General features: G+C 33.4%; 1 protein-coding gene across 1 annotated transcript in view; it reads left to right on the plus strand.

Moving 5' to 3' along the window:
• The window catches only part of CDH8 (cadherin 8), a 132,499-nt gene that overhangs the window by 65,970 nt on the left and 52,717 nt on the right, over positions 1–13,812 (plus strand). The window contains exons 4-6 of the mRNA XM_082769846.1: positions 2,150–2,317; positions 6,299–6,486; positions 9,245–9,498. Coding sequence (XP_082625972.1) covers positions 2,150–2,317; positions 6,299–6,486; positions 9,245–9,498 — 610 coding nt within the window. The remainder of the gene's footprint in view (positions 1–2,149; positions 2,318–6,298; positions 6,487–9,244; positions 9,499–13,812) is intronic.

The following is a 13,812-nucleotide window of genomic DNA, read 5'->3' on the forward strand; positions in this document are numbered from 1 at the left end:
ATTGCTTTACTCATTGCTTAATTCATCATCAGTTTGAATACAGAAGAGGAATACCCAAAATCAAACACACTGTTCCAGCAGTGTGTGGGGACTGAAGGGATTATTACTCCACCATTCTTGCATACAATATACTAGCTAAAATATAATCACAAAATGCTTGAATGCTTTTAACAGTGAAATGCTGTAGACTCATATTCAAGTCTTTTTGACTCCACTTTTTTTTATCTCATGAGTCACCTGCTCTATTGTTATTGTGACAGTTATTAACTAACTGTTTCACCCACACAAAATACTTTTTATTTGCCAAACGGAGTTGCATCTTGCTTTTTTAGACTATCCAATCTGTCAAAATTGTTTTGAACTGTAATCCTCTTCTTCTAGTATTTGCAATTACTCCCAACTTTGTGTCACCTGAAAGGCTTGATAAGTTTTTCTTGTCTTCCATCATTCAGAAAATACTGAATGATGCTAGAAGCAGAACAAACCCTATGAACAACTTCATCCATCCATCCACTTTGACAGTAAGCCATTGATAACTTTTCTGAATATAATTTTCCAGCAAGCGTCTATCTGCCTTACATTAGTCTTTGGTAATTCTCATCTCTTGCTTTTAAACTACACTTCTGTTTGGCGTATATCGTTTTCATCCATCATAACATGCTAAAACTGAGTTTGTTTTTATTCTCAATTTGTTTCTGGCTTGAATTGAAGTAGAGTGGGTTGAATGGTCAATGAATTAATGTGCTGTATGCCTATTAGTATTTGGTGAGCTTATTATTATTATTTAGATTTAGAATTTGGTGATTTGACATTTTCTAAAAATTGATTGAAAATTTCAGTATTTCTTGTGAGCACAACTAGAGAACTCGTGAAAAAAGAAATAAATAAAACAAATGGTTATATTTGAAATTGTCTGTGCATAACTCTGTTTGCCTTTTGTCTTGATCACATTACTTTTTTAGGAAAGGATGGAACCCTTTTGTGTTTGTTAGTTTGCCTCATAAGAGATAATGATGTTTTTTTGTTTGGTTGGTTGTTTTTTTAGCTGATTTCAGTCCTCTAGATAGTGAACACAGAAATATAGGTGGTAACAACCCATATAATTCTGAAATATTCAATATTTAAAAATATTCAGCTGCAGGTACGGTAATTAAAAGAGTACATTTCTTTTTTACATTTTCATTTTTGTTTGAAATTGAAACTTGAATTTATTTTTGCCTCTTAGCCTCTAGCAAATGGTTTATGGTTGAGACAGTAGATAGGAATATTGAAATAACAGATTGTGTTAGTGTTATCACCCAGAGATACCCCAAAATTTTATACCTTAAAGGTCAGAAAACATAATTCTTTTGTAGACACTTATTAAGATATTTTAGTTTTTCTTTTACCTTTCAAACTATAGCCAAGGGATAGAGTGTTTCATACGTTAATAGACAAATTAAAATACATGCCTAGGAAAAATATCACTTTATTGAATTAGTTAACTTTTCTTAGAGTAAAATGAAGAATACTAAATGTGGCGGGTTTTTTTTTGTTGTTTTTTTTTTTACAATTCTAGGCCTGATTTAACTATGTAAATTATTTTTTTTTATTATTAAAAAATAAAATAACAGTAGAAACTGTTTGCCTAAAAATAATAATGGAGAAAAAGTTATGTTACGCTTAATTCAAAAGATTCAAAAGCTGTTGAAATAATATTTCAGTGATATCTTGATCAGGTCTATGAATGAAAAAAAATAATACTCTAACATCCTTTTTTAAAGTCACTTTATTTATAACAATGGAGTTATTTGCAGAATGCATCATTACAATTCCTAATTTATTTTTTTTATTTCTATGGGAGAACATATGATTTTTCTGGGAGGTAATAAAGAAACCATATTCTGTATCAAGAAAAAAGAAATAAGTATCACAGGTAGGAATAATTCTTATTTTTGACTGTGATTTCCTTGCGCTTTTGTTTAAACCAAGGTAGGTGACCACTAATATACTGTTTTGAAAGTCTTAGTTTCTTCTTTTCCTTGGTACTAAGAGGCTGGATCTTTAGCATTAAGTTTTTATAACAATATTAACCTACATTCATAAAAATACCTACAAAACTGAATTTGGGTCTGTATCTGACAATCTTCTCCCCCTGCCCCTATTCTAGCTATAATTAAAACAGCTCTTCCCAACATGGACAGAGAAGCCAAAGAAGAATACTTTGTTGTCATCCAAGCAAAGGACATGGGAGGACATATGGGTGGACTCTCTGGAACTACAACAGTGACAATTACACTCACTGATGTTAATGACAATCCTCCTAAGTTTGCACAGAGTAAGTGTCATTATGTGTTTGCATTATCCTGTATAAGAAAGGAATATACCTCTTTTTTTCTTTTTTTCTTTTTAATCCAGATTTTTTTTATCATCATATTGCCTGGGTTTGTAATGTAATTTAAAAATCTGTAGCTGCTACTGGAGAAAGATTAATAGTCCTCTGCCTGATTAAGAGCTTTAAGGAAGGAAGGAATTATGCCCATAACAGTGTACACAGCCCTCTGTCTTCCGTGTTATCTCTTGTACACAAAAGGGCTTGGGGAATTTTTAAATTTTTTTTATTTGGGTGGTTTTTGCTTTCAATGCAGTTGTTTCTAAGTGCTAGTTTCAGTTGCTTTTGTATGTGCTTCCATCTCTTGCAGACAAAGGACACCATCAGTAAAAGACATTTGCAACTGATTAAAAAAAAAAAAAAAAGGTTTGACTAATTAGGTAAAAATGAAGAAAACAAAGAAAAATAAGTTTTTACGTCTAGATAATTGTTGATCTTTAATTCCAAATCCATATTTACTACTGTAGTTCCAATGGATGTCTTGCTGGGCTAGGTTAAAATGATTTGGCATCATGCTGAGATTCTCTACAAGCTTTGTAGTCTATTTCAAAGATGAAGACAAAAAGAAAAAAGAAAAGGGAAGAGCATAATGACTGGATCGATTTTGTTTGGAACAGGTGCAATCTAATACCCTATTAGAAACTTACTTTTTTATCCAGCTTGTTCTGGAAACACTTGTTTTATGGTATTAAGAGCCTATATTAGGTTTGGAGAGAGTTCATATCTTGACTGTGTCATTTTTACTTTTTTAGTAGCATGTTTTTCTAACAAGGTACCTATGCACCGAATGTAAAATGATTTCTTTTACACAAAGGGCAAAATCCACTTTTGCCCTGTTCTGAAGACGTAAAGAGAGAAATAGGTGTCTTAGTACTCAGCATGTGATATATACTTCCCCATAGACTAGAAAAAGCACATACAGATATATATATATGTATACAAAGAATTATTAAAAAAAAAAAAAAAAAAAAGCAGAGGTAAAAGCTTATTCAGAAAAAAAATATATATTATATTACCTCTGCATAGTGTTTTTAACAGATAACTGCTCTATGCACAATAAAAGATGTTCTTGTTATAAAATATGAAATGCACGTATTTTTGACGTTGAGAACACATGGCTTGCACTTGTACAGCAGTATTTTCCAACACAGGATGACAAGTCCCTTAATAAAGTCCCTTAATAATGTGAATATCTATGGATGAGACTCCTGGCTGAACCATATCACCAGAACACAGAGGAACATTTCTTGCCTGCAGCGTACAGTAGCTCTAACTCTGTGACTACGCATCTACTTCTGCCAGCTTACCTGGCTTTTGTATTTGTATCAGCATTTTCTATGTCATAAAGTCTTTGCCAGCCAGTACAAAAAAAGCTGATCAGAAAATCAGCAACACAACTGGTACTAATTGGTACATTTGCTGGAGGTCTCAGCAGGAAGCACAGGAGTGAATGCATGTGGAGATGAAACTGTGCTTTCCCCGTGCAGCTTACTCATATCTGTTCTCCTGTAGTTTGGTTACAGTGACATGTTGACTGGCTAGGCTGAGGAAGACTGCATCACAAATCCCTGAAATATATTTTTAATGTGGAAAATGCAGATTAGTTTCCCTTTAACAAAGAGTGGGTTGCTGTCTTTGAAGCTGTTACAGCTAGTGGATTCCAGCACAGAATTCAAACTACCATCTAGGAATAACCACCCTGTTAGAACTCTGACAATTATGCAATTTCGTTAGGAAAATAATGCATGTACTATAGTTTTATGTTATGCATATATTGCATTTAATGAGGATGTGCCATAGTAAATATTTAAACTGGATTCTATTACAAATTCTGCCTTTTAAAACTGAGTATTCCGAGCATGCTGCCTAACATTGCAGATTAGTCATGACTCTAACCTTATACAAGAGCTGATCAAATCTGTAGCATTTTTTACACTGTTAAAGCACAGTTGGCATTTGCCTGGAAAGGAAAATAAGAAAGGATCAAACTTACAATAGAGCCTAACTGGAATGAAATAGAAATTCATAAGATGTAATACATGCTGCTTTCACAATAAATTGTAATGAACTCAGAAAGCACTGTGTTTTATCGGTTTATTGTTTCCAGGCAGGACAGAAATGTATATTTATGGTTAGATTTCAAAAAGTGTTAGCCTCCTGGGTTTTGAAAATGAAAAAGATGAACTTTCACTACTTCTGTGATCTCTTTAAGATCATTTTAGAGTCATTTTATAAGTCATTGAAGTTTTTAACCTGGCAGTTTACTGTAGATTATACTGAGAAGAACTGTGCATTGCTGTGAAAACCAAAGGGTTTCAAAGAAGAATAATGTGGATTTTTGGTCAGCTCTGAACTATAACATCTTGACAGAACAATTCATAATACTTGAGAGCAATTTATGTAAAAGAGTCACTTACATCATAATAACATTTTTACAGTATTTTCTAAGCTACGTTAATAAGTCTGAGAAAAAATATCAACCAGAAAATGCAATCAACTGCGTCTGGAGAGTCAAGCCACAAAATGTGGACAGCAGTATAAATTACAAATATGTAATTTAGTCTGTGCAGGCACTTTCTGTAGGATTGCTTTTCCTGCTTGTTGTTTGTGAGCTATTGGGAATATTCTTGAGGAATGTTGATGGTCCCAAATTGTCTCTAATAATTTAGCCTAGAAGCTTAAAACAAAACAAAAAAAAATCACTATAGGTATTCATGAATTCCTTTTGTTTTCCTTCATACTTTCAACTGTAGCAGTTGTAATTGGCCTACAAACAGTTTCAGCAAAAACACCAGGATATTTTGGCTTTAGAAAACTAAGCACTAGAAAAGCTGCACATTACACTCAAAACTACAAGTTGTCTTAAAACAACTGTGAAGAAAGAAAAGGACAAGTCCAGCACCATTTGTCATATAATATTTATATTGTTTTTACCGGTTTCATCTTCTAACCTTGAGTTCCTTTTTGATTGTTTTACTACTAAATATCACCACAGTTGGTTAAGTCACATACTAACTGTAGCATCAAACATGGTAAATTACCAAGAGCCAAAAAAAGATAGGCATCCCATAAAGAACTATTGATGTAAAACATGCATGTCTTCTGTTTTCAAAGTGATAATAAGAACTGCGAGGTGTAATAATAAAATGGGTATTTTGTTCTTTCTTTTAGTAAACTGCTTACCTAAAATATTAGAATTTCAAAATAGATTTTTGAAACATTTTATGTCACATGGTTTGAAGCAAGTATTACAAAAAATAAAAATGCTGAGGATTTGAATAGCGCTTTGTAGTAGGATTTAATCTATACCTATAAACAAATAGGAGACACAGTAATGAATACAGTGGAAAAATATCGCTTCCTTTACAACTTAAAGTTGGTGAGTTTCCTTGAGTGTTTATTGAGGAGTTTCTTATTGCAAAAGGGCTTAAAAGAACAAAACCAGTTCAAATAAAAAGATAAGAGACAAAAAAAATAGCAAAGATCTGAAGTTTTAAATGGCACCTTTTCCATATTAGGTGAGTTTTCAGCAGAGCAAAAGCTAAGGTTTTGTGGTTGAATTCCATCAAAAATATAGTTACAAGTCTGTAAATAAAAAGGTAAGTTCAGCAGTATCTGCAGTAGACATCATATGACATATTTGCAGTGTTGAAAGTAGCTTAATATTTATGTTCAGCAGCAGTGAGAATCTGTGCAAGCAGGAGGCAGGGTACTACTACAATGAAAGAAAGGAACGTTCGTGTGCAGTAAACTGAACATTAATATGTAAGGAACATGTTTTGCTGCTTTCAGTAAGTAACCCATGTAAATGTTATTTGTATCAGTTGCACATCTCAAGTTTGCTTTGGGGTAGTGTAAACAAATGAAGAGCACACAAGAGATACTGGAATCAGGTGTAATATTTGGTCTTTTCCTCTTATTCTTAAGGTATGTATCACTTCTCAGTAATGGAGGATGTTGCTCTTGGAGAACCTATAGGAAGAGTGAAAGCAAATGACCTGGATATTGGAGAAAATGCTAAGTCATCCTATGATATTATTGAAGGAGATGGAATGGATATTTTTGAAATCACTACAGATGCCCAAACTCAGGATGGTATTATTAGAGTGAGAAAGGTAAACTCTATCTCTTAAAAAAATGTTTATTGCACATACAGCTACCCAGCTGGACTGTCCTCTGTGAGAACATGCTGGATTCTCAAGGATTCTTTTATCTGCAGATGAGGTGTTAAGCCAGTGAATTGATAAATGTAGGGGTGTATAAGCCATGTCCCTCAGAAGCACCATTTAGGTGACAAGTGTGGAGACCTCCATGGCAGTATTTTCTGTTCTGGACACACATTAATCTTGTCTGGTCTTCCTGAGTCCAGCCACTGCTTCACATGCTCAAATGATACAGATTTTGCTTCCTTGGCTCCAAAAGGGAAGAGTAGATCAGAATTTCCTTTATTGGTGATGTACACTTTCAAAAAATCTCATTTGAGTACTCATCAAACACTTTTCTCTATGATTTCATTTGTTGTATAGTTGGGCAGATACCATTCAGAGAAAAAGTATCATAGCTTATTATTTAAATTACCTGATGAGTAAGAGGCTAAATCTTCCAACTTTTCTCTTGAATTCTCTTTGCTCAATGAATAATGATTTCAGTGAACCTTATCAAGGACATCAGTACTGTTTAACATGAGAAATGCCAAATTTGGGCTGTAGAGAAGGCTACAACTCTGTTACCTTTCCATGCTTACACAATCTTGATGTATGCAAGATAAGGTATTTATGAATACACAACAGAAGGAACACCCAATTATATACAGAAATGTGGAGAAAGACAGCATATCTAGAACACAGTTCAGCTATTCAAGCCAATGAAACTGTAATTACAGGCTTCATTTTCATTATTTTGGGGGAAGGAAAAGAGAACAGATTCCCCTGCTGTGTTCCAAAGAAGGATATGAATATAACTCATAACACTGGCATGGAGGGTTTTAAATATGTAGCACAGAGCACTCTAAATGATTCAGTGTTGTTTTTTTTAAAAAAGGCGTGGCTTTCAATGAAAAAACGTACCTGAGTACCTGAGGGTAATTAATATTCAACTTGTACCTGTGATTAAAGAGGTCAGACAGAATGATGGCTGTTGGAAGTTTTTATTTTCTGTTTCTCAGTGAGGAGGACAGAACTCTAGAAGTATAATAGTGTAATAAAATTATGTATATTTATCTAAAATTAGATCTGTTATCCTAAAGAGAAAATTATGATATACATCCCTGATCTTCCTTGTTGTTATTTATTGTATGCTGTGGCCTCCTTTGTACACTAAGGCAATTAGCCTTTTGCCCCAGTTCCCTTGGCTTTATTTCATAACTAAGACTGTAACATAATGTTGTTTCATATATTTTGACAGCAATAATCATTTTGTTTCTACTACAGTAGATGATGTATGTAGGGTACTGTTCACCAGTAGATTTTCTCCAGCATAAATGCATGAGTTTTAGACAATGCAGAGTAAATTTTCAATACGATAGTCTGATTAAGAATGACTATATGTATTGGGGTACTGTCATTTCTGTAAAGCGTATGAAAAGTAGTTGAAAAAAAAAGATACAGTAGCTATGATTAGCAAATTGTGAATATGCTGATTTATAAATCACCATTCATAATTACAAAAGCTTGCAAATTTAAGAGCTGCTAAAGAAGCAAGGTTTTCTCATGTTTACTAGAATTTGTGAGAAAGAGCAAATCCCACTAGAGCTTGATTCATACCTGAAGAAAAAATCAACAACATTCAAAAGTATACATACTGAAGGCTTTGCAGACTTCCTGAAAGAGTTTTGTAATTCCTATTTGTGTTCTTGCTAGTATTTGCATTGCAGATTCAGACAGATTCTGTGTCCTTTGCTTTCTATCCCTGGAACATTGTAATGCAAATCTTAATATCTTTCCAGTGCTTGGCAATTTGCATCTTTGAAACTTGAATCATTGTGAGACACAAGAGAATTATATAGTGAATATACTGATGTGCTTCATGACACAAAGTTGAATCTCCTATAATGAAAAATTCTGATATTCAGAAGTGTCGCAGATTTGGTTTTTATTTGGTATTTCATTTCTTTAAATCCACTGTGTTTTCATCTTTTATGTTTTAATATGAAGCTGTAAAATAGTAAAAACAATGGTGACACGGAAGGTATATTGTAAGAATAAAGTAATCGGTTTCGTGTTTCTCTCTCTGAAAAAAAAATAAGGTACAGAAATAGGAATTGCTACAATTGTCAGAAATTCCTGAGAGATGTCTACCTCATTTAGCCCTATAAACAGAAATGCAGAGTTATCTGAAGTGCAATAATATTGAAGTACTTTCTTATATGATTAGCTCTAAATTTTTCCACCTAACGCCTCTCCTGTCCAACAAATAATAATTGCTAGTTCTTTGAATTTCTCACATAGTTCTGGAAATAATAAAATATTTATTCCTTGTGGAGATAATAATTTTTTATTTTTTTCTTCTTATCTACAGCTAACAAAGCACTGATTAAGTATATTATTAGTATGCAAGTCATGCCATCATAGGCAAATTTACAGTATTTATCTGATATGTAATTGTAGTAGTATTATTCATGAGAGAGAATATTGTGGTAATTTTTTTCTGAAAAACAAGAAAACAAAGAGTATTGTTTTCTCTTGGTTAATGAACAGATTATCAATATATGCCTAGAAAATTTGCAGGTTGAATTTTTGCGAGTGGGAAGGGGATGTATTAAAACTCACTGAATGTGATTAAATACACATGACTTTCATCCATCAGCATTATATTAATTTGCTCTTTCTCTTTGGCCATTAGTAAAAAGACATTTATCTTTGTCATTCTGAACAGCCACTGGACTTTGAGACCAAAAAATCCTATACTCTGAAGGTAGAAGCAGCCAACATTCATATTGATCCTCGCTTCATCAGTGGAGGACCATTCAAGGATACAGCAACAGTAAAAATTGTAGTAGAGGATGCTGATGAGCCACCAGTCTTTTCATCACCTACTTACCTACTGGAAGTGCATGAAAATGCTGCTATTAACTCTGTGATTGGTCAGGTGACTGCCCATGACCCCGATGTGTCTTCCAGTCCTATAAGGTAGTGCTACTCTAAAGTTCTCATAGGAAAACACTGCTGGTAGTATACTAAGTATGTTTTCCCATACATTGTATGTATGTTCTCTCTCTGTTTTATTTCTATAAAATACTGGCATAGGACTTCTTTGTTTTATGAAGTGTTATGCTTATCAGTTCAGGTAATTTCCAAAATCACAAAAATATTCCTTGCTACATGAATAATCTTATAAAGCAGTAAGTGTGCAATGAAAATAAGAAATAGGGGGGTATAAGGTCCAGTGGGGTTGGCTCATCAGTGTATATCTCTGCATTTACTTTAAATATTCCACTAGTTTCTGCACTAACAATATACTGAATTTGTTCCATGTAGTTGTAAGATTGTAAAACCATATTTAGTATTCCTTTGGCTAAACATATTCCTGGTTTAATCATAGAAAGTCAGAAATGATTATGCCCATATGATTTTTACATCTTCAATTTGCGATATTTTCCCTTTTTGATCTAACTTGAGCAAAATCTCTTATTTCCGTTTCATCAGATCAGTGTATTTTCTATCTCATTTCATGAGATCACGTTTTTCCCTCCCCTTTAGTTAAACAGTGACATGACAGTTTTCAAACCAAATTTTACTATGTATAGTACTGCCTGCTAAAAGCATTCTGAAATGAAACACCAAAATGTCAACTTAATAGTAAAAGTATATTTGGAGAGTTTATTTAATAGTCATCACTGTACATTGCTGCCATAGAGAATATAAACTACACAAACAGTTGTCAGTTGTGAAGATGATGCTTATGTACATTTTCTAATCATTATCTTTGTTGCAGAGCCAAACTTTAAACCCTTATTTAGGGGGCCTACATGTTGCATAGCATATTTTAGTATTTTCAGAATTAGACATTCAGAATATATTAGAACTTGTGCATGCAGATGGAGTATCTTGCCTGGAATCATCCTTTCAAACCTAGCAAAATTTAGCATTGACTATCAAATATTGCAACATAAAATTAGTAATTGAATGATATACTTGCTACTGCAGTACACAGCCCAGTAACACATGCTTACTCTGTTTTCATACCAGAGAAGCTCTCAGGACAATCAAGGATGGTCATCAGGTCAGAGAAATGGAAAATTAATAAGAGTAGTTACCCAGGTTAAAATAGTGTTGAGTAAACAGGAAAAAGTATAACACAGAATGCACACAGTTTGATCTATCACAGTTTAAGCAGTGGCTCCATCCCCAATTTTATTACTGCTGACACTGATGTGTGAAGAAGGGCTTGCAATGCCACTACAAAACTGGGTCTTTTGAAAGGTGTGTGAAACCAGATGTGGTGGCAGCAAGTTGGCTTTCTTCAAATACTTCAGCTTGATACTCATCATTTCTTTTCAATCAAGCCTTAGTTCTTTGCCTCTTCCACATTCTGTTCTGCATTTGGCTTTGTCCTATGCCCCTCTGCTCCTTGAACGTGTCCTCTTTGTTCCTATCTCCATCTGGCTTCAACTCTGATTCAGTTTTACCTTGGCTGTTTTGCCACTCTTGCTCTGTTTCCTTGCTCTTCTCTAATCCTGTCTCAAACTCTGAGTAGTTTAGCTCAGCTACAGGCATTTTTATACCCTGAAATTGAGCCCTTTCATTCTCTTCAAGGCCAAAAAATTGAGATGTGTAAAATCTTTACCACATCTCCATTTTTTTCATCATTTTAAGGATCAAAGTATTTTCAAACTTTTGAAAGGGAAAGGATTTCATATGTGTAAACAGAATTAGAACATAATTATTTTATCACATCATACAGAAACAATTGATATGCATGAAAGAGAATGGGCAAAAATTAATTTCATTGAAACAAAAATGTCTTTGTAATTAGTATGATTTATATCTTATTTTAATATATATATATAGTAATTTAAAATTTTATCTTGTAATTTTTCCATGGCATTGGCATGATAGATAATTAAGGAATACACACAATTATCTATGCAGCTTCCTTTTTTCTTCTTCTTTGTTCATCTGATTAATCTGGATATATTTGTGATTGTTCTGGAAAGACCAAATCTGGTTTTTGCATGAAAAATATTTCAAGGCAAAAAGAGAATTTTTAAGTTATTAATTTTACTATTATAGAAGCAAAAATATTCATGAGAGGTAAGCAGCAAGCAGAAATATACCTACTTTCTGGTTCTGGAAAAAAAAAAAAAAAAAAGGAACATAGATTATGGAAAAAAAATGGAAACATTTTTTTGGATTAGAATGTTTCATTTGATTGTATGTTTCAATTTTTTATTCTGTTAGTATATCAGGAATATGATGTAATTTATCTGTATCCATCTATTTTCTATGATACACTTTCTAAAATATCAAAAACAAGTTAGAATTTTTGAAAAACAGAATTAAAATGTTCTGTTCTAAAAACAAAGGAGTGTTTGAATACTGCCTTGCCATTTTTAATGTGTTTTCCTTAAAATAGAATTTTTGGAACCAAAAAACAATTGCATTTCAAGGAAAATATATTTTTCAGTATGTATCTGTTCTGTTAATATTTTGGTTGGACAGAGTTTTTGTGTACATTCGTTATAAAAATCCTAGCAACACAAATCACCTTAGAGAATCACCTTATATGCTACCTATACTGCATCTGCTTCACATTAGTTTTATACACAGTCTCAGTATACTCAGAGTATTGAAGTTTAATAAATGAAGTAACACATGGTTGTCTCTGCATATGGAATTATTAGTCTGATAATTGACTCACAAGAAACAAACAAACAAACAAACAAAAACAGTAAAGAGCTTAGAAAAATTATAGGAAACAGACTGGAAAGAAACTCTTCTCCAGTGCTTCTTTTTTACAAAAGTGTTTAACCTCATCCAGTACGACTGTGCTTTTTTTTGTTACACTTGCTTAGAAGGGATGAAACATATCGTCTGATCTCTTCCTCACTTTATCTGAAGGGCATAAAGCCCTTCGTAGATGAGTGAGCGGGTTTATAGGTGGGTTACCAGTCTGGTTCTCAATAAGCCCATCACAAGGAAATACCCCAGTAGGGTTATTATGCAACACCATGTTGAATGAAGGGTTGTGACTCTGGTTATTGGTCTGAAATCAGTCAAAGATCTTTGAAATTTAGGCATTTTTAGATGGATGGGACTAAAGGATGCATATGTTGCATGACACCTTTCATATTTTTGACGTTTAACCATAATAGTGGAAGAGCATCTTTGAATGACTAAGTGATAATGCAGTGTTTAGTTGAGTTATGATTTCATTATCCTTTTTTTCCAGTGAATGTGAACCATCTTTTCATTTCAGCTCTTAGGTTAGTCCAAATATATCATGTCTTTCATAACCCAGTGCTATTTTCATAAGCAGCAATATTTTTCTTTTCTCTTTCTTTGCTATTTTGCTGTGCGTATTCTTTAATATATAAACTTTTAAACCTGATTGTGAAAAAGATTTACAGATTTTGTTAATAATTGTAGACATGGTCAGCTCACATTTTACCACATCTAGACCACATGCATCTCTCTCAGCAATGAAATTAACCAGAGGATTCAGCTGAGCTATTTGTAAAACTTTGCTGTAGTTTAGTAAGGGTGGTACATCCTGGCTTATTGTATAATAAGGCTTGAAAGATCATTATCTATTAGCATACAAGTCTAGTGATTCCAGTAGTATTTATTTCATGTTTCTCTTGTTATTTTATAACCATGGTCTTTTTATCTGCAGTAAATTATCTTGGATAAAGCTTGATCCAAGTGCATAGCAAAAAGCATGAGTAATAATCTTTCTTCCTATACTGTCTCTGCCCTCCTATAAATCATTGCCTTTCAGTGTCTTTCTCTGTGGAGAGATAAGCTTCACTGTGGCAGGTTTTCCCCATTCATATTGGAAGAGATTTCATCTTTGGCAGTAGTGGATCATTTTCTTAATTCACAGCAGGCCTTAAAAATCTAGATACGTTATTTTCTGCCTCCCTAATGGTGCAGCTGTTTATCAGTCACTAAGTAGCTTGTCCTGTCTGCCTGGCATTAATAAACAATGGTGATTTACCACTGATGGGGTATCAGTCTTGCGATTCAAATCTCAGTAGGTGCAGCAAAAAAGGGTTTCAGCTCTTATTTAGATTGGTTCAAATAAAAAATAGATCAAATTAAGTCATAACAGCAGTATCAGTAGTGTGGGAGAAAGACTACGAATCACTTTAAATCTTCTGTTAAACCACTATGGGATTGTTCCTATAATTGCCATAGCAGACCTATAAACTAACCAAAACCTCCCAATAACCTGCACTGGTTTTATGGCAATTTTAACAGATATTATTTCCCAAGATATTC

The sequence above is a fragment of the Aythya marila genome, assembly GCF_965140915.1.
Source record: "Aythya marila genome assembly, chromosome: 12".
Taxonomy (NCBI): Eukaryota; Metazoa; Chordata; class Aves; order Anseriformes; family Anatidae; genus Aythya; species Aythya marila.